A 21,769-nucleotide genomic window follows, 5' to 3' on the forward strand; every position below is an offset into this window, starting at 1 on the left:
GAGACATACCCAGAAAGACTCACAGCTGCAATTGCTGCCAAAGGTGTATTGAATCATGGGTGTGAATGTAAAAGAAATGTGTGGTATTATGCGTAGATGGGTGAGAAAAAAGTATATTTAATCCATTTTGAATTCAGGCTGTAACAGTTTTTGAGAGAAAAAAAAAGTCAAGCGGTTTGGCATCTGTGTTTGTACATGTCATGTACGACCAATCACGTTTTGCTTTCCCCCATCACACATGACAAACCTCAAACTCTAGGACATCTAACAGATACACCCAACTTTGTCACTCTAAGCTATTAATAGTGCTAATTGAACTGTGTGGGACTGAAGTGAACGTGGTAGTAATAAATGCGGTCCCAAGCAGGTGCTCTCTGTTGTAGGGAACTTTGATCTGAAAACGTGTGGCTGATTAGAGGAAGTGGTTGGGAGACATCGTTAACACACAGCCTCCTAGTTGGGAGGGCAGTTCCCAACGTACCTCTTCCAAGTAAGCCCTTTTCCCTCAAGTCATAATAATCATAAGCCTATTTGTGTAACACGCCTCGACGGCCCCTTTTGGTTTCCGTACAAAAATCGATTATCTACACAAAAATGCCAGTCATTTCTGTTCAGAAAGTAAAACAACACACAGAATACAAGAAATTTCAGGATATCTATAATAAAGCTGTCACAGTCATTGCTGGTCTAAGCGAATATGAGCATTATGAGACACTATTTGCCATCTTTTCGCAGACTAAGCATCAACACAACCTCATCGTATGTTAAGATGGCGTCACCATCTTCCACATTTAGGAGCAGCTGAGTAAAATGCCTTGGGAAAATCTTCTGCTATGTGGAAAATGTCCCTCTATTGGCCATAGCTGATGAGCCCTCATGGAATAATGACCTATGGCTGGAGAGAAGGGTGGAGGGATGGCATCAAAGGCCCAGTGACATCACGGAGGGCCGTCAAGTGTTCCGTGGATTGTGTTTGAAGGAGGAAGTGAGTCATGCCCTCCTGGACAGGAAGTCGGTGCCCCTCTGACAATAAGCCTCTGAGGCACCGCTGGCAACCATTTCAAATGGGGGTAGGATGAGGGGTTACGCTCTCCCAACAGAGATGCTTTTGTGTTCGGAGGGCTGACGAGGAAATGGTATGAAGTTTGTGGTGAGGAAATGAATGAATGAAACATGACTGAAACCTAAAAGATTGTGTGGAAAAGTGGGGCTTTTATGTTTTACGAGTTGTTCCCCGTAGGCCATGCTGGCTGGAGTAATGACATAACGTCTCCAGGGGAGCGTCTCAAAAGTCTAGAGTGGCTGCCTTTCCTCATCTCTCCATCTTCATCTGCACTGAGCTGAAATATGGCATATGCCTACTGTGAATTTGCCTTCATCTTACATGTTTAAAAAAAATTATAATAATTGGTTTAACCTTTATTTAACTAGGCAAGTCAGTTAAGAACAAATTCTTATTTACAATGACGGCCTAGGAACAGTGGGTTAACTGCCTTGTTCAGAGGCAGAACGACAGATTTCTACCTTGTCAGCTCGGGGATTTGATCTAGCAACCTTTCGGTTACTGGCCCAACGCTACCTGCCACCCCAAGTTTTCAAGTCAGTGCAAAGTACAAAAGGGGTGGAGACAAGGAGAGGAAGCCTCTTAAGACTCTTGAGATGCACCAAATGGCTTTAATCAAACCCTGAAGAGAGAACAGAAGGAGTTTTGCTCACTTTGGATAGATGGCGGTCATCTTTGCCGCTGCGTAGCCCGGCTTGCAAACTCCTTCGCTGAGGTTGCCATACTTGTACGCCAACTCCGCTGGCCTGTAAGTGTCGCCAAGAGGGGAGGATAAAGGGGATTAGATGAGACTGAGGACAACGTGACCTGATAACAAGCAGTGTTTGCACTTCTACACATAATCCAATTTAGACAAAGATCTCCCTGGAAGATAGAACTAAAAACAGTTTGATATGTCCCCTTAAGCCCGCCCTATGCTGGTCCTGTCCAATTTAAAAAGGTAAAGTAGGGACTAAGAAGATCAAGTTCAAACCAGCCCCTTGTATCTCCTCCTCACTGCAATCATACTCATTAATTACCTGCTATATGGCATGAGACAAGTTCAAATAAACAGGGGGAAAGGAGGGAGGTCCCAGCGTTATGGGAGGCCTATCTGTCACACACCAAGTCAGTGTTGATGAGATGGGGGGGGGTATGGCAGGGTGGAGGAGGGGCGTGGATGGACAGGCTGTAGCTGGAGAGGACTGGGGTCTCTTGCTGACATGCTATCTTTGCTAGGTCAGAGGGAGTGATCAGAATTGGTGACCACTGCTGTAGGCAGTTGTATTAGCAGCCCCAGATAAGAACCAGCATAAGCACAACTTCAGGAGAGGGGTTATAGTGTGAATGTATGGTGAAGACATACGTCCTCTGAGAGGCCGGAGTGGTGATGAGAATATGGCCTGTGAGCTAGGGGACGAGGGACTGAGGGCTCCTATGAAAGTTTACAGTGGGAGTGCAACACACACACACACACATAGCTGAGCTCTCATGCCAACAAAATACAATTACTCAAGTTTGCATATAAGCCAGAACCCACACCTCCATTTAAACCATCAAACAAACCTTGACACTCATTAGCCATATAGAGATTAATATGGCCATTACAATTCGACCCAGCACACCTGCTTGGTGTCAAATTGGCTAAAATAATCCCAATGAATGTTTATTTGAATGGACTGATGGATGTGAGATTAATAAATCACAAGTTCAATGTCACATTTGATTAATTATCCCATTGATTTCATCTATTGGGCTACGTGTCATCTAAGAATCAGAGTCTATCTAAGAATACAACTAATATTCAGGACACCATCTCCAGTTCAGTTTCTGATTTGTTTTTGTTCAAACTGAATACAGCCCATTCTTATGAGGGGAGACGTCTTGGTTATAGCTAAACCCATTCCTAAAAGAAATAGCCTCGGACAACCAGCTACAACAATCAATCGGAGATGAGTAACCAAACCCTAATGGTTTAAAATGATAAAATTGTACTTTACCAAAAACGTCCATCCAGCTTCAGCAGAAAGCCCTGCTTATCATACACTAGAAAGAGAGAAAACTGAAATTAACATACAGGAGTTAAAATGGCTTGTGAACTAGGACTCGTCCCATACACGGGAGACAGAGAGATCATCCATCCTCATGTTGAATGTAGTTGTACATCTCTCGCCAAGTAAACAGCCTGTGCATTTTCATAAAGAAAAGAAACAAAAGCAAAACACTTGGTTGAAAGCATTAGGGTTAGAGAGAGTTTTTTTTGCGGCCGGTCAAACAAGCGGGGTTGTTAAGGAAAGCCAGCCAAAAACATCCCCGCCGAGGATCAAGTCCAAATGACCAGTTAACCTGTTAGGGCTAGGGGGCAGAATTTATACGGCCGGATAAAAAATGTACCCGATTTAATCTGGTTATTACTACTGCCCAGAAACTAGAATATGCATATAATTATTGGCTTTGGATAGAAAACACCCTAAAGTTTCTAAAACTGTTTGAATGGTGTCTGTGAGTATAACAGAACTCATATGGCAGGCAAAAACCTGAGAAGATTCTGTACAGGAAGTACCCTCTCTGACCATTCCTTGGGCTTCTTGGCTCTGTTTATTGAAAACTTAGGATCTTTGCTGTAACGTGACACTTCCTACGGCTCCCATAGGCTCTCAGAACCCGGGAAAAAGCTGAATGATGTAATTCCAGCCCCAGGCTGAAAAACATTAGCGCCTTTGGTAAGTGCTCTATCAGAGGACCATCAGACTGAGGCGCGTGCACGGGGCGACACCATGTTTTTATTTTCTCTCTTTGTACTAAAACACGATTTCCCGGTCGGAATATTATCGCTTTTTTACGAGAAAAATGGCATAAAAATTTATTTTAAACAGCGGTTGACATGCTTCGAAGTACGGTAATGGAATATTTAGACATTTTCTGTCACGAAACGCGTCGTAGGCGTCACCCTTCTTTACCCTTTCGGATAGTGTCTTGAACGGACGAACAAAACGCCGGAATTTGGATATAACTATGGATTATTTTGAACCAAACCAACATTTGTTATTGATGTAGAAGTCCTGGGAGTGCATTCTGACGAAGAACACCAAAGGTAATAACATTTTTCTTATAGTAAATCTGACTTTGGTGAGGGCTAAACTTGTTGGGTGTCTAAATAGCTAGCCCTGTGATGCCGGGCTATCTACTTAGAATATTGCAAAATGTGCTTTCACCGAAAAGCTATTTTAAAATCGGACATAGCGAGTGCATAGAGGAGTTCTGTATCTATAATTCTTAAAATAATTATGTTTTTTGTGAACGTTTATCGTGAGTAATTTAGTAAATTGACCGGAAGTTTGCGGGGGGTATGCTAGTTCTGAACGTCACATGCTAATGTAAAAAGCAGGTTTTTGATATAAATATGAACTTGATTGAACAAAACATGCATGTATTGTATAACATAATGTCCTAAGATTGTCATCTGATGAAGATCAAAGGTTAGTGCTGCATTTAGCTGTGGTTTGGGTTTATGTGACATTATATGCTAGCTTGAAAAATGGGTGTCTGATTATTTCTGGCTGGGTACTCTGCTGACATAATCTAATGTTTTGCTTTCGTTGTAAAGCCTTTTTGAAATCGGACAGTGTGGTTAGATTAACGAGAGTCTTGTCTTTAAAATGCTGTAAAATAGTCATATGTTTGAGAAATTGAAGTAATAGCATTTCTAAGGTATTTGAATAACGCGCCACGGGATTCCACTGGCTGTTACGTAGGTGGGACGAAATCGTCCCACTGGCCCTAGAGAAGATAAAAACAGCAGTTGTGTTTCACCTATAGAGGACCGTGTGGGGTCGGTCCATAGGTGTCGTTTAAAGAGTAGTTGGCGTTTAGGCTTTTTCAGTAGAGAGGGGGAAAGAAGCACAAGCCAAATGTGCCTTTAAAAAGATCTACCTGCTGTTTTTCCCTGAGACAAGAGAAAACTGTTAACAGCTTAGTAATAGCGTGTCCTTCAACATGGAAATTAATTCCGCAAGACAGTTATTTGAATTCCACTTCAGTCCGTTTGTGTACACATGTATCCATCATTGTGACCTGGACGTGACTCGGCATGACGGCAATCTACTACGAGGCATGCTGACTTCGTTTATATGTCATTCTGTCAAACCGTTAGGCCAACAGAATGCCCCAGGTCTCTGGAACCAACTGTTACTGAAGTATTGACATTTTGCCATGTCTCTGAAATACAGCAAAGACTTACAGTACATTACTAGTGAATCTCTAAAAGCTACACCGTTCTTCAATTATCCATATCTTTACCATTACTCACAACTGAACAGCATCTTCTAATGAAGCCAGTAAATACTATAGGCTATATCTGTGATGCAATAAACATGGAAGGACAGCCATTTCAAAAACATGCCTGTTACATAAATGACACCATCAAAACAATACAATTAGCAATTGGGGAGAAAAGGGCGAAAGGGAAGCAGTTCTCACCACTCCTGTGGTTGTGCTACGCCTTCAGAGGGATGCTAGAGGAGAGAAAGAGAGAGAGAGAGGAACGGGTGGATGGGGCCATGGGTTTTAATGTAGCGGCTATGAATGTGTGTCAGTGGAAGGAAGCGCGTTGTAGCCTGAGCTGAGCGGAGAAAGCAGCGGGACCCTGCCTGTACAGCACAAACCTTGGTCACTGAAACCACCAAGCGCCAGATGCCTTCAGACTCTGTGTTGCCACCTAACCTTTACTTTATGCCCCTTTTCCATGACTGATCAAGAGGCACTATTCTGGTGATCAACAGAGGGCGATGTTGAATCACATTTAATACAAGCGACATGAATAATTGAGCTGTGCTTTATTTGCTCCATCCACATTGGGTTTGGGGATATGTGGTCAAAGTCGAGAGGAGTCTACGTGCAGCTCAGTTGTGCTCTTTTCGGATCCGGCCGGCTGAAACTCACCCACTCACCCGTGTCTGGGGTCCATCCAATGTCTAAGGTATACGTGGTTGTTGACTGGGTTCAAAAGGTTGGAGAGAGATGGTGCCACTTTTGCCTGTAAAACAAATTTCTAGCCCGCCATCCCATCTCAATAGGACGCCTTTCAAAAAAGGTTTGGGAGCATGTCCAGTAGCCCTTTCCAGAGAAAAGGGTGCTAAGTGTGGGGCCTTTGTAAAAACAGTGGGCAGCGACACAGAGCCCTGCAGGGAGTCTGGCCATGCACGATGTTGGGAGGCGACACAGTCCAATAACGATGAGCAGCAACTATCAAATGAAAAACTGTCCTACTCTGTAATACCGTCTATCAAAGACCAGATTTACTGATCGTTTCATCTTCCCCTGCTTGCCTTTCAATACCACGACATGTTCCATGTAAGCATTTTACTTTCTAATTGGGATGATGTCGACTGCAGAGAAGCTCTATTGGCACGAAACAAAAGAAGCGTGAACTTTTTAGAGATGAGGAACCCCCCCCAAACATGGCTGCTGAGGTATAATATGCTTTTCAGGAGGCACTTGGAAGTGTATTGTTGAAGAGGGGTGAGAGGAAAGAGGGGAAAGGTTTGTACCTGAGCCTACTATTTGTCCCACGGTGAGAGCAATGTCCGCTTCCAACTCTGAAACACAAGAGGGTCAGATAGACCCAGTCGGTGGGGGTTACCATGGCAAACAGTGTCCGCAGCCAAGGAGGAAGGAGGAGGAGGAGAGGTTAGTGGCATTAGTACCCAAAGTTTTTATATATACACAACCGTTGAAACATTTGGGGTCACTTAGAAATGTCCTTGTTTTTTAATAACCTGTTGGGGATAGGGGGCAGTATTTGCACGGCCGGATAAAAAACGTACCCGATTTAATCTGGTTACTACTCCTGCCCAGTAACTACAATATGCATATAATTGTTTGATTTGGATAGAACACCCTAAAGTTTCTAAAACTGTTTGAATGGTGTCTGTGAGTATAACAGAACTCATATGGCAGTCAAAACCCTGAGACAAATCCTGACAGGAAACTGAAATCTGATGTGTGGATATCACTTCAAACATTTGCCATTGAAACACACAGGGGCTTATGAATCATTTAGCTTCCTAAGGCATCCACTAGATGTCCCCAGTCTTTACAAAGTGGTTTGAGTCTCCTACTATCAAAACTGACTGAAAGAGAGGCTGTGGAAAGTGGTCACAGGTGGAGGGCCATTTACCATTATGACGCTACCCTCCCCTTTCGAAACGTTTTGAAAGACAATGCAAACGTCCCCATTGAATATTATTGAAGCTCTGGTTGAAAAAGGCCCTAAAGATTTATGTTATACAACGTTTGACATGTTTGAACGAACTTAAATTGAAAAAAAATTGTACATTCGTGACGACAAGTCCGACTCACCACGGTACATTTTCAGTAGCCTTCGGAGCGCGCTAACAATTGGGACATAAATGATTAACTTTTTCGAAAAAAACTACATTTGTTATGGACCTGGGATGCCTGGAAGTGCTTTCTGATAAAGATAATCAAAGCTAAGGTTTTATTTACAATAGTATTTTTGATGGTTGATCGTTCCAAGATGGCTCCAACATGTATAGCCTAGCCTATTTTGCTGGGCATACCATGTCGTTTATTGCAAAGTGTGATTTCCCAGTAAAGTTATTTTTAAATCTGGCAAAGCGGTGGCATTCAAGACATGTTAATCTATAAGTCTTTGAATGACAATATTAAATTTTAACAATGTTTTCGAATAGTAATTTTGTAAATTGTAGCGCTGATTCACCGGAAGCATTTGAGGGAAAAGATTTTCTGAATGTCACGCGCCGATGTAAAATGCTGTTTTATATATAAATATGAACTTTATCGAACAAAAAATGCATGTATTGTGTAACATGATGTCCTAGGATTGTCATCTGATGAAGATTGTCAAAGGTTAGTGCTGCATTTAGCTGTGTTTTGGGTATTTGTGATGCATCTAGTTGCTTTGAAAATGGCTGTGTGATTATTTCTGGCTGGGTTCTCTCCTAACATAATCTAATGTTTTGCTTTTGCTGTAAAGCCTTTTTGAAATCGGACAACGTGGTTCGATTCAGGAGAGGTGTATCTATAAAACGGTGTAAAATAGTCATATGTTTGAGAAATTGAAGTTATAGCATTTATGAGGTTTTGCATTTCGCGCGACGCGATTCCACTGGCTGTTGATTAGGGTGGGACTGGCCCAGACAGGTTAAAGAAAAGCACAGTTTGCTCTGTCCTGTGAAGGGAGTAGAACACAGCCTGTACGAGATCTTCAGTTTCTGGGCAATTTCTCGCATGGAATAGCCTTCATTTCTCAGAACAAGAACAGACTGACAAGTTTCAGAAGAAAGGTCTTTGTTTCTGGCCATTTTGAGCCTGTAAATCGAACCCACAAATGCTGATGCTCCAGATAATCAACTAGTGTAAAGAAGGCCTGTTTTATTGCTTCTGTAATCAGGACAACAGTTTTCAGCTGTGCTAACATAATTGCAAAAGGGTTTTCTAATGATCAATTAGCCTTTTAAAATTATAAACTTGGATTAGCTAACACAACGTGCCATTGGAACACAGGAGTGATGGTTGCTGATAATGCGTCTCTGTACGCCTATGTAGATATTCCATTAAAAATCAGCCGTTTCCAGCTACAATAGTAATTTACAACATTATCAATGTCTACACTGTATTTCTGACCAATTTGATGTTATTTTAAAAATGGACAAAAAAAATTGCTTTTCTTTCAAAACAAAGACATTTCTAAGTGACCCCAAACTTTTGAACGGTAGTGTGTGTGTATATATATATGAAATGCACCTTCCCGGTTATTTTAGTGTTTGTTATTGTGGTTTCTGAACGCAAAGACCACAGTAAAGAGTGAATGAGTACATTCTCTTCAGAAAGACATAAGGAGAGGATAAAACAAGGCTTTTGTTGTAGTGTTAGCAGAGAGTTGTTGATGTTCCAACGTGAGCCCCTAAGCATCCCGGTTGCGCCACTTTCCCACTGTCACCCAATGAAAGAGGGCTAGCGCCTCTACCTGTGGTGCTTTGACCTTTAGACTGGAATATTATAGTGGGCTCAGAATCAATCTCTGCAAACAAAATGGGTTAGAGGACATCAGAGGAGCCAGAATGGCACTCGTGCCATCGCCAGTGAGCTGTTGGAGCAACTGAGACCAAGAGGGCTCGACAGGAAAAGGAAGAGTAGGCCTGGGAGACAGAGCAGATAAACAAGCACATAAACAAGCACAGAGACGGATAGAAAACGAATGAACAGAGACACAGCCACACACAGCTTGGGCTCAAAGTGACCATATTGGGGTTTTTTGCCCTACAAAATATTCTCAAGACAGAGGAGACTACTCCTAAAGTCCATGTGACTTTCAGGCAGGTTGGACTGGCCCATTACAGAGGGCTTATAAATGTAACCATTGCCTATCAGGCCATGTAAAACTGTTTAACTTAATTAAATTAACTGCGGACCAACCCTGACCTTTGAATCCCCCTGCCCTGTTTATGAGGGTTTGTCATCTTTAGCAGTTGGCAACAGGTCCACATTTCCTTTCCACTTCCCCTTACAGATTTGTCTTTTTAATTTATATTTCAAAGAGATAAATATGGCCAACTCTTGCATACCGAGGATCAGGTTCAAACAGAACCATCCCATGTCTTCACAAGCAACAAAATGTTCCTCTATCAAAATAAGCAGAGGACAGCTGTCGTGTTCTTTTATTCAACTGCTGATGATTAAGCACAACCAACAGACCTCTGCTGAACAATGAGACGGGAGTCATGAATTGTATTCTGTTTGATCATTAAAGCAAAGCAGTAGGCATGGCTATTCTAGGCAGGGTTTTGTTTGGTACTAGCCTAGTATTTAAGTGGAGACTGCACCAAAAACAGCCATACTAGGGATGTAACGATTCACCGGTACGCAATTCAAATGTTTAAGATGCATCGGTCCGCAGACCCCAAACCGAACCAAATTAACCATGCATCGGTCCAAAAAAATATATATATATTTATTCAAACGTTACGAATCCCCGATTCCCTTTATACAGTGCCAACAGAAAGCATTAACACCCCTTGACTTTTTCCACATTTTGTTGTGTTACAGCCTGAATTTAAAATGGATTAAATGTAGATGTTTTGTCACTGACCTAAACACAATACCCCATAATGTCAAAGTGGAATGTTTTTTTGTTGTTGTTTTTTGTGTGCAAATTAATACAAAAAAAGAAAAGTCTGAAATGTCTTGATTCAAAAAGTATTCAACTCCTATGCCAGCCTAAATAGGTTTGAGAGTAAAACATTTGCTTAACAAGTCACATAGTAAGTTGCATGGACTCACTCTGTGCATTAATAATGATTTTTGAGTAACTACATCTCTGTAGCCCACTGGTCCCTCAGTCGAGCAGTGAATTTCAAACAGATTTAACCACAGACCAAGGAGGTTTTCCAATGCCTCTCAAAGGGCACTTATTAAAAAAAAATATACAGACATTGAATATCCCTTTGAGCATGGTGCAGCTATTAATTACACTTTGGATAGTGTATCAATATACTCAGAATATTGCAAAATGTGCTTTCACCGAAAAGCTATTTTAAAATCGGACATATCGAGTGCATAGAGGAGTTCTGTATCTATAATTCTTAAAATAATTGTTATGTTTTTTTGTGAACGTTTATCGTGAGTAATTTAGTAAATTCACCGGAAGTGTTCGGTGGGAATGCTAGTCACATGCTAGTCACATGCTAATGTAAAAAGCTGGTTTTTGATATAAATATGAACTTGATTGAACAAAACATGCATGTATTGTGTAACAATGTCCTAGGTGTGTCATCTGATGAAGATCATCAAAGGTTAGTGCTGCATTTAGCTGTGGTTTTGGTTTTTGTGACATTATATGCTAGCTTGAAAAATGGGTGTCTGATTATTTCTGGCTGGGTACTCTGCTGACATAATCTAATGTTTTGCTTTCGTTGTAAAGCCTTTTTAAAATCGGACAGTGTGGTTAGATAAAAGAGAGTCTTGTCTTTAAAATGGTGTAAAATAGTCATATGTTTGAAAAATTGACGTTTTCGGATTTTCGAGGAGTTTGTATTTCGCGCCACGCCCATCATTGGATATTGGAGCAGGTGTTTCGCTAGCGGAACGTCTAGATGTAAGAGATTAAAGAAAACACTTAATCAAAATAAACAAACGACAAAAACAGTCCAGTAAAGTGCACAGACTATACTAGAAACAACCACCCACAAACACAAGTGAAAACAAACAACTAAATATGGCCTCCAATTAGAGACAACAACCAGCTGCCTCTAATTGGAGGTCATTGCCAAAAACTCACATAGAAAAGCTATATATAAACATAGAAATAGGAAAAACTAGAACCTAAACCCAAAATACCCAAACACACAAAACAAACAACTATAACTATAATGACAAATAACCCCTTTTACTGGTCAGGACGTGACAAATCCAGAAATCTGGCAGTGTATATAGAAGGGAAAGATGCACATACCTATGCCATAAACTGGCATTTTAACCAAACTCTCTCTCAAATGGTACAACAAGTCCGTGTTAACCTGTTTGGGCTAGGGGGCAGTATTGAGAATTTTGGAAAAAATATGTGCCCATTTTTAACTGCCTCCTACACCAACTCAGAAGCTAGAATATGCATATTATTGTTCAGGTTTGGATAGAAAACACCCTGAAGTTTCTAAAACTGTTTGAATGGTGTCTGTGAGTATAACAGAACTCCTATGGCAGGCAAAAACCTGACAAGGTTTCATGCAGGAAGCGGCCTGTCTGACAAGGAGTCGTGCGTCTTGCATCTGTTTATTGAAAAGTAAGGATCTTAGCTGTAACGTGACAATTCCCAGGGCTCCAATAGGCTCTCAGGACGCGGGAAAATCATGAAGGTTGACGAGGCAGCCTCAGGCTGAAACAGATTATCATCTTATTCAAATGTCCCATTAGGTGACAATGGAGTGAGGCGCGTGCGCGATTAGCCCCCGTGGAGTATTTTAATTCGGCTGTTTAGTTTATTGCAGATTCCCGGTCGGAATATTATCGCTTTTCTACGAGAAAAATGTCGTAAAAATTGATTTTAAACAGCGGTTGACATGCTTCGAAGTACGGTAATGGAATATTTAGAATTTTATTGTCACGAATTGCGCCATGCGCGCGACACTTCTTTACTATTTCGGATAGTGTCTGGAACGCACGAACAAAACGCCGCTATTCGGATATAACGATGGATTATTTTGGACCAAACCAACATTTGTTATTGAAGTAGCAGTCCTGGGTGTGCATTCTGACGAAGACAACAAAAGGTAATCAAACTTTTATAATAGTAAATATGATTATGGTGAGTGCTAAACTTGCCGGGTGTCTAAATAGCGAGCCCGTGATGCCTGGGCTATGTACTTAGAATATTGCAAAATGTGCTTTCACCAAAAAGCTATTTTAACCTCTATGGGCTAGGTGGGACGCTAGCGTCCCCCCCGTGGTGCACTCCATCAACAGCAGGTGCATTTCAAGAGCGGCAAATTTGAATCCAAATAAATGTCAAAATTCAAATTTTTCAAACATACAACTATTTTACACCCTTTGAAAGATAAACATCTCCTTAATCTAACCACGTTTTACGATTTCAAAAAGGTTTTACGGCGAAAGCATAAATTTAGAGTATGTTAGGACAGTACATTTACAAGAGTTGTGTGTAATGTTTTGTCAATTCAAAGACAGGGTCACCAAAACCATAAAACCAGCTAAAATGATGCACTAACCTTTTACAATCTCCATCAGATGACACTCCTAGGACATTATGTTAGACAATGCATGCATTTTTAGTTCTATCAAGTTCATATTTATATCCAAAAACAGCGTTTTACTATGGCATTGATGTTGAGGAAATCGTTTCCCTCCAATAACCGGCAGTCAAGTCAACACCACAAATTAAATAATTAAAATTAGAAAACATTGGTAAAATATTATATTGTCATTTAAAGAATTATAGATTTACATCTCTTGAACGCAATCAACTTGCCAGATTTAAAAATAACCTTACTGGGAAATCACACTTTGCAATAATCTGAGCACTGCGCCCAGAAAAATACGCGTTGCGATACAGACTAGACGTCATGTTGGGGAGATCTAAAATCGAAAATACTATGTAAATAATCCATTACCTTTGATTCTCTTCATCAGATGTCACTTCCAGGTATCACAGGTCCATAACGAATGTAGTTTTGTTCAAAAAAGCTCATCATTTATGTCCAAAAATCTCCGTCTTGTTAGCACATGATCTAAGCCAGCCGGACTTCTCGTCATGAACGAGGGGAAAAAATATATTTACGTTCGTTCAAACATGTCAAACGTTGTATAGCATAAATCATTAGGGCCTTTTTTAACCAGAACATGAATAATATTCAAGGTGGACGAATGCATACTCTTTTATAACGTATTGGAACGAGGGTACCCAACATGAACTCGCGCGCCAGGTGTCTAATGGGACATCATCGTTCCATGGCTCTTGTTCGGTCAGATCTCCCTCCAGAAGACTCAACACACTTTGTAAAGGCTGGTGACATCTAGTGGAAGCAATAGGAAGTGCCAAAATATTCCTCAGCCCCTGTGTTTTTCAATGGGATAGGTTTAAAGGTAATACAACACATCAGGTATCCACTTCCTGTCAGAAAATGTCTCAGGGTTTTGCCTGCCAAATGAGTTCTGTTATACTCACAGACACCATTCAAACAGTTTTAGAAACTTTATAGTGTTTTCTATCCATATATAATAAGTATATGCATATTCTAGTTACTGGGTAGGATTAGTAACCAGATTAAATCGGGTAAGAAAAAATTATCCAGCCGTGCAAATGCTGCCCCCTAGCCCTAACAGGTTAAAATCGGACATATCGAGTGCATAGAGGAGGTCTGTATCTATAATTCTTAAAATAATTATGCTTTTTGTGAACGTTTATCGTGAGTAATTTAGTAAAATGTTAGCGAATTCCCAGGAAGTTTGCGGGGGGTATGCTAGTTCTGAACGTCACATGCTAATGTAAAAAGCTGGTTTTTGATATAAATATGAACTTGATTGAACAAAACATGCATGTATTGTATAACATAATGTCCTAGGGTTGTCATCTGATGAAGATCATCAAAGGTGAGTGCTGCATTTAGCTGTCTTCTGGGTTTTGGTGACATTATATGCTGGCTTGAAAAATGGGTGTCTGATTATTTCTGGCTTGGTACTCTGCTGACATAATCTAATGTTTTGCTTTCGTTGTAAAGCCTTTTTGAAATCGGACAGTGTGGTTAGATTAACGAGAGTCTTGTCTTTAAATGGCTGTAAAATAGTCATATGTTTGAGAAATTGAAGTAATAGGATTTTTAAGGTTTTGAAAATCTCGCCACAGGCTGGCAGTGGCTGTTACGTAGGTGGGACGCAAGCGTCCCACCTAGCCCATTGAGGTTAACAAATACAATTCCCAATTATGAACTGAACTAATTGTAACCATATAGCCAAGTGTGCTTGCTGCCTTGTCTAGATAAAAACCTAGATGTGTAGAAAGAACGAAAGCCATGTATGAAGCCACAGGTGAATAATTTGCTGCATAGATTGTCGCCAACGCAAACCACAAATTGGTTATACGCCAAACACAGGTGTGGTATTTCACAGTTGACATCCTTGGGTGATGTACCAACAAACAAAAACTGAGCGTCCACTTTCAGTCACACCTGCGTGACAGTGCCGAGGGTGGCAGACAGAAACGATGAGGGCTGGGAGAAACGATAACATGTCAAGATGTCCTCTTCTCCAATGCTAACTAAGCCTTAATCATACATAAGTCAACGGAGGCTAATGCTCTCACTTCCTACTGCACACCGTCAAGCCGTTTCTGGTTGTCACGGTTCATTAAATTTGACGGTAGTGGAGGACCCCTTGCAGGCCTCGAGAGGCTCTGATATTAAACGGATACAGACTGACTGTCAAATTGAAGCACTCACTCAAATCCAGCCAAGGCATCTTTATGAGAGATGAATAAAGACCCCTTAGTCAGTGATGTGCAATTGGACTTGGGAGAGGGGGCTCAGTCTCCTGACACTATAACCAAGTGTAGTATATGGGCAATGTGGGCATCATTGCTCTAATCCTTGAGAGTAATGAAATCAGAGAGGGAAACCGGGGACCCTAAATATTGACGGGGTAAGGCGATGCACACAGGGGTCTGGTCACGGCAACTTCAGAAGTGTCAAACATCCTCTCGAGTTGCCACAGCGGGTATGAAAACATTCATATTAACTTGTTTGAAGATCAAGGGGTCAGGTAGGTCATGTTAAAAGCCAAAATAGCCTTCAAATCAGGGTTCAAACATGAGGACTCAGCCCTATAGCCTACCTGCTAAGTTGACCATTTCAGGGTTTGTGACACACCAGTTTAGTGTTAGGCCTACATTGTAAAACGCCAAAATAAAATGTAGCCTATTCACTGTAAGGATACATATTTACGGTGACTCAAAGACTCCCAGAGTAGAATACCTCAAAAGTGTAGAACAGGGATTATCCTGTTTGATTCTCTCTGGTGAAATAACAGATCACAAGGTCAGAGTTTGGGAGAGCACACAAAAGGGACTTGTCAACATGCTACCTGTCCTCTTGGACAAACAAAACATCAGGACCTCAACATCTGGCAGCAGCGTGCAAAAAGCGCCAACTCCCAAAAAGTATTTTTCTGGAATAAATATTTTCCACCTTGGTGTTGTGAGAAATATAATTGGAAACAGTGACTTCGGAACCCTCATAAATCATTTCTGAAAATATTTCAAATAACTAATTCATCATTTTGGAATAACTCGAATGACAAAAAACTACAAGACCCCAAAACTTGAAGTGTCAAACTGATATTCTTGTAGCCCCTCAAGCTTTCTTCAACACAACGTCTCCGGCTACATGTTTCTCAGAGGCAACCATAGTCTAAAGCACAAAATAAAAACTTTTTCCACTGAGAAGCACAAATACAGTGTTCCCTGCTGATATGAACCACACCTCCACCTGCCAGTTCAAATATTTCCACGGCATGTTAATTGTAAATCTTTTAGCCCCCTCTACTGGTTACAAAGAACAGTTTCAGGGACCCGCACTAGTGAAACATCACCCCACCATCCACGCCCTGTCAGGTTTCAGATTTTCCACCGTTACATAACCCTCTCCATCACCCTGATTCATAACCAGCCAAAATCCAAAAATGCCAGGTGGGTTTGGGCGCTGACTACAGCGGATGGTCGGTGGGCCGGAACATGATTACAAATAATTTGTCAATGGCAAATTGACCGCAAGAAACCCAAACAGATATAATATTTGCATAAAACAATCATATCAAACCTTGCTGATATTTGTCAACAGATTTACAAAATTAAAATCACTTGGAGATGATTTCCTGGTGTTCTTAGTCTTATGTCTAACAATAAAATTGTAAAAATGTTTTTTTTTGCTCAGAAATAAAAAAAATTAAAACCCGCGGGCCGCCAGTTAGGAAACCCTGCTGTAGAAGTACCGTCCAGGTGGAAATGTAGTCCTCGTCAACTACAGGAAATGGATGAGAGAAATGGGCTACCTATGGAATAGTAATACATGTACAGTATATAGCTAACAGCTAGACCTGTCTTGCATGGTCTGTTGCAATCCTCTCTAGTAGCAGGAAGTCAGACAGGGAGTCTGAGCGGCTGTACATCAACTCTAATTAAGCTCTCCCAAGGGGACCGGGGGAGGCATTGACTGATGGGACTAGCGGGCAAATCGAGATATACGCTTGTGGTCCGAAACGGCAACAGGAAGTGAGGAAGACTTGACACACAAACTGACAGACGAGACCATCCGTGAACAACGGACTGACTGACAAGCACACAGGTTGACAGACAGAGACAGTAGCTTGATCGACAAGGAGACAGACACACAAAGACAGGTATATCAACAGACTGAAAAGCAAGTCAATTGAAAAAGAGGCAGACCAGCAGTCTAGCAAATAGACAGGCGAATGGATGGATGATTGGAGAAAGGTGTAGGCCGTCTAGTGTAACTCACGTGGCTTCTGGCCCCATACAGGCAGGTGTAGCTTCCCAGAGGAGTAGTAGATGAAGCCCAGGACCAGCATGGGGCACAGGACGAACAGCAGCTTGTGTGAGGGCTTCATGGTGGTTCTCAGTCATTCACATGGCACATCGCCTACAGGACAGATGCAGAGGAGGAAAAGGGAGTTGAGGATGAAGGAGTCAATGTTGTGTGCAAATAGGCTGTCTGGCTGTGAGAAATGGCTTAGGCCAGGATTCCCCACCTGGTGTGATTTGCCCCCCCCCCCAAGTTCTGAGCAAAATAATACACGTTTTTAGCCTTTTCATTGTTGGACATAAAAGACACCAGGATATCAGCTCCAATTGATTTTACATTTTGGAAATCTGTACAAGTATTCTCATACATAATAAAGAGACACATGATCATATACGAAAAGGTAAGCAAGGTTTGAAATGACTTCGTTTGAGTCAAACATTATATCTGTCCAGGCTTCTTGCAGTCAATTTGCAGTACAAATTGTTCCGGCTCCCCACCATCCACTCATGAAAAAAAATGTAATGATCCCTGGTTTAGGCTATGTCAAACCTTACCCAATCTACTCTTGGGCTCTGCCCAAAGAATGTAAGAGAGGCATTGTAATCTAGAGCAATGCTTTATATTTATATGGCAATTTTTTGCTCTAGATTTCAGAAAATGGCAGTTACAGGTGTTCAAACACGCAAAAAAATCTGCCCCCCCTCGGCCATACTTAGCGGCGCCACAACCTTGTCAAAAAAATCCTCGGGAGAACCCTTCACGCTCTTTAGAGACAACCGATCTAAGACTACCCAATGCAGTGTTTATGAAATAAGGTGGATCAACAATAAGTGCTATTAGTTTCACTTTTCCACTATGCTAAGATCAGTGCTCACGGGGAGGGGGAAGATAAAGAAGTCTGTTTTAACAGGTAAAGCACACCCTGCTTGTCAGCTACTTAAGAAACTGCAATGGTTGAAAGTGGTCGACACTGTGTAGTTAAAGAAAGATTTTATGCTGAGCCAACACTCAAACTAGGCTAAATCATACAGTATAGTCTTGTGAGAGACAGACGTTTTTTAATTTCCCCAAAACATAAAAAAATGTCTCATTCTCTCCATAACTGAGGTAATATTATCCAACTGGCTTCCTCTACCATCGGTTCCCTTGTTTCCACTGAGACAAAGGAAAAGCCACTATGCCCTGAGATCTGAGCGCAGCACCGAAGAACGAAGAAATAATGGCTGGATCTGGATAATGAAACCATTCCTTTAATTTCTTCTACAATATACTGTGCCATGTCCAAATTACCCCGGCCCCTAATGTTAAAAAAATATATAATCCAACAACGCAAATTTTGTCGCACCTGCAAATTCCATTAATCTTCGTTGACTGTTACCACTCACAGAACCTGTCGAGACACATTACACAGCGTGGATTGTGGGCGTGATATATAAAACTGAGCCACATTTCAAATTCCATTTCACTATCCTTTTTTCTCTCTCGCAGAACAGCTAACGGCTTGTGCAAACAATAGTCTTCAAAAACCACTGCGGAGCGAGGCAACTGCACTGAGCTGAATTAGTGTTCAAATATGATTACATTACTTCTCTTTACAGGGACCACTAGAAAAGCGATGGAGCAGCTGAAAAAGTAACAGATGATGAGGGGTTAAAAGCAAAGGCATACTATAGGACTTGAAGATTCTACGCCTGTGACAGGACTAATCATTGAAAGATTACATTCAATAAAACGGTGTAACGTGACTGACACACACACTTTTGTGTTGTTTCTCAAAGACAAACAGTCAAGTCAAAGCAATACACTGCCCTAGGGCAGTGGTTCCCAAACTTTTTATAGTCCCGTACCACTTCAAACATTCAACCTCCAGCTGCGTACCCCCTCTAGCACCAGGGTCAGTGCACTCTCAAATGTTTTTTTGCCATCATTGTAAGCCTGCCACACACACACACACTATACGATACCTTTATTAAACATAAGAATGAATGACCCGGCTATGGGAAGTGACAAAGAGCTCTTATAGGACCAGGGCACAAATAATAATGATCAATAATTTTGCTCTTTAGTAAACCATCTTACATACAAAACCTTATTTGTTCATCAAAAATGGAGAATAACTCACCACAGGTTAATGAGAAGGGTGTGCTTGAAAGGATGCACACAACTCTGCAATGTTGGGTTGAATTGGAGAGAGTCTTAGTCTTAAATCATTTTCCACACAGTCTGTATCTGTGCCTGTATTTAGTTTTCATGCTAGTGAGGGTCGAGAATCCACTCTCACATAGGTACGTGGTTGCAAAGGGCATCAGTGTCTTAACAGCGCGATTTGCCAAGGCAGGATACTCTGAGCGCAGCCCAATCCAGAAATCTGGCAGTGGCTTCTGATTTAAATTCCATTTCTACAGACCCGCTTGTTGCAATTTCGATGAGGCTTTCTTGTTCAGATATCGGTAAGTGGACTGGAGGCAGGGCATGAAAGGGATAATGAATCCAGTTGTTTGTGTCATCCGTTTCAGTAAAGTACCTGCGTAATTACGCACCCAACTCACTCAGGTGCTTTGCTATATCACATTTGACATTGTCCTTAAGCTTGAGTTCATTTGCACACAAAAAAAAATCATACAACGATGGAAAGACCTGTGTGTTGTCCTTGTTAATGCAGACAGAGAAGAGCTCCAACTTCTTAATCATAGCCTCAATTTTGTCCCGCACATTGAATATAGTTGCAGAGAGTCCATGTAATCCGAGATTCAGGTCATTCAGGCGAGAAAAAACATCACCCAGATATGCCAAGCGTGTGAGAAACTCATCATCATGCAAGCAGTCAGACAAGTGAAAATTATGGTCAGTAAAGAAAACTTTAAGCTCGTCTCTCAATTTAGAAAAAAACATGTCAATACTTCGCCCCTTGATGGTTGCTGCCCATATCATTGCATAGTTCAGAAAATACAGAGTTCAGGGGCCTTTCTTTAACAAAGTTGCCCATTAGTTATATTTCAGATGGTGTCAACATAATTAAATTGTCATGCACTTTGAAGTAGAATGTCCATTTAAAAAGTCACCAGAAGTGACCTCGCAGTCGTTCTACATAAAAATCTTGCCAACATCCTAAGGGAAACACTGATGTGCTGCTCTTAGAGGGGTTGGCTGACAACTAGTGGTGTAACGGACAGTGGTTGATCCGTACGGATCACCCCCCCCCCACGGTTCAGCACGCATGTGAACCGCGGATCAATTGCAAAGTTTAACCATCATAGTTTTACTGCCGCTGTTACTTTTGAAAGTAATAATTCCCTAAATCTCGATGCAGAGTTGCAGTGAAAAGATAAAGACAAGACAGATATTTTACTCTGAAGCCTGAAGGTTGATTTGATAAAAAAATTTAAAAGCAGTTGTGTGTACTGTTCACTTGAACGGGGCATGTTGAATCAATCCTGGATGCTCGCGTTGCAAAAAGCAAAGAAGACAAAAAGAGCAGTGACAGCCATGGCTAGCGGAGGAGCTGAAGAACTGGAAAAGCCTCCCGCTTCATTTAAGTCTCATGTATGGGAGTATTTTGGCTTTCCTGTCAAATATGGAAGAAGGGTGGTAGACAACACCATTACGGTGTGTAGGCATTGTGCCACAAGAAAGCCGTATGGATCATGGAAATACATCGAGCATGGCCACACAATTAAAGCGTCATCACCCTGGTGTGTCAGTGACGGGAGCCAACTCAGCCAAGAGACAACTTCTCACCGTGGCATTTAAGCAGCCTTTTGCTGCAGAATCAGACCGGGCTAAAGCCATCACCAAATCTATTGGGATGTTTATCTCTGCAGACATGAGGCCATACACTGTTGTGGAAAACAAAGGGTATAAAAATATGGTGAAAGTGCATGAGCCACGCTACGAAATCCCCTGGCGCACCCATTTCAGTATGAAGATCGTGCCAGATCATTATGAACAGGAAAAGATAAAAATTGTCGACAAATTATCCAAGGCATCCTCTGTTGCCCTCACCACAGACGGCTGGACCTCCAGGGCAACGGAAAGCTACGTGACTGCTCACTACATCACAGAGGAGTGGGAGATGCGAAGTCCGGTGCTACAGACACGCCCCCTCTATGAGAGTCACACAGGCACAAATCTGGCGCAGGTACTGCTAGCAGTAGCAGAGTGGAAGCTAGAGAGGCCCAATAGCAATATCCCAACCACCACAGATAATACCAAGAACCAAGTAAATGCAGTGATAGAGGCTGGACTGGAGCCACAGATAGCTTACTATGCACATGTGAATCTCAGTGAACCAGATGGACCGCCTCCTTGGGAGGATCAGGAAGGTGGTTTCCTTTTTCCACCGAAGCACAACAGCCGCTCATGTGCTTAAGACCAAGCAGGAAATGCTACAGCTACCGACCCACAAGCTCATACACCATGTCACAACAAGCTGGAACTCCACTTATGACATGTTGGAGTGACTTAAGCAGTAGCCAGCTGTATACTCTGCACTGGATCCTGTGGGGGAAATAAAAAATACATTTTTTTTTTTTTAAAGACATCGTCACCTTGTCTGATGATGACGTGAAAGTGGCAGAGGAGGTCCTCCAGGTGCTCAAATCCCTCAAAACAGTTACAACCCTATTGAGCACTGAAACTA

The 21,769-nt window shown here is 41.7% G+C and overlaps 1 protein-coding gene across 7 annotated transcripts in view; it reads right to left on the reverse strand.

Moving 5' to 3' along the window:
• The window catches only part of LOC106568968 (CMP-N-acetylneuraminate-beta-1,4-galactoside alpha-2,3-sialyltransferase), a 101,431-nt gene that overhangs the window by 66,388 nt on the left and 13,274 nt on the right, over positions 1-21,769 (reverse strand). For 4 of the 7 annotated variants that reach the window (XM_082960739.1, XM_045693901.2, XM_014139870.3 and 1 more), the window contains 4 exons: positions 17,107-17,247; positions 6,592-6,639; positions 3,043-3,088; positions 1,717-1,809 (listed from right to left, as the gene is read on the reverse strand). In XM_082960739.1, coding sequence (XP_082816865.1) covers positions 1,717-1,809; positions 3,043-3,088; positions 6,592-6,639; positions 17,107-17,215 — 296 coding nt within the window. In that variant the 5' untranslated portion in view covers positions 17,216-17,247. Of the gene's footprint in view, positions 1-1,716; positions 1,810-3,042; positions 3,089-6,591; positions 6,640-17,106; positions 17,248-18,475; positions 18,532-21,769 lie in introns of those variants that run through there. The other 3 variants (XM_045693904.2, XM_014139872.3, XM_082960740.1) reach the window with 2 other exon arrangements.

This window comes from Salmo salar, chromosome 14 (assembly GCF_965601325.2).
Source record: "Salmo salar chromosome 14, fSalSal1, whole genome shotgun sequence".
In the NCBI taxonomy this organism is placed as follows: Eukaryota; Metazoa; Chordata; class Actinopteri; order Salmoniformes; family Salmonidae; genus Salmo; species Salmo salar.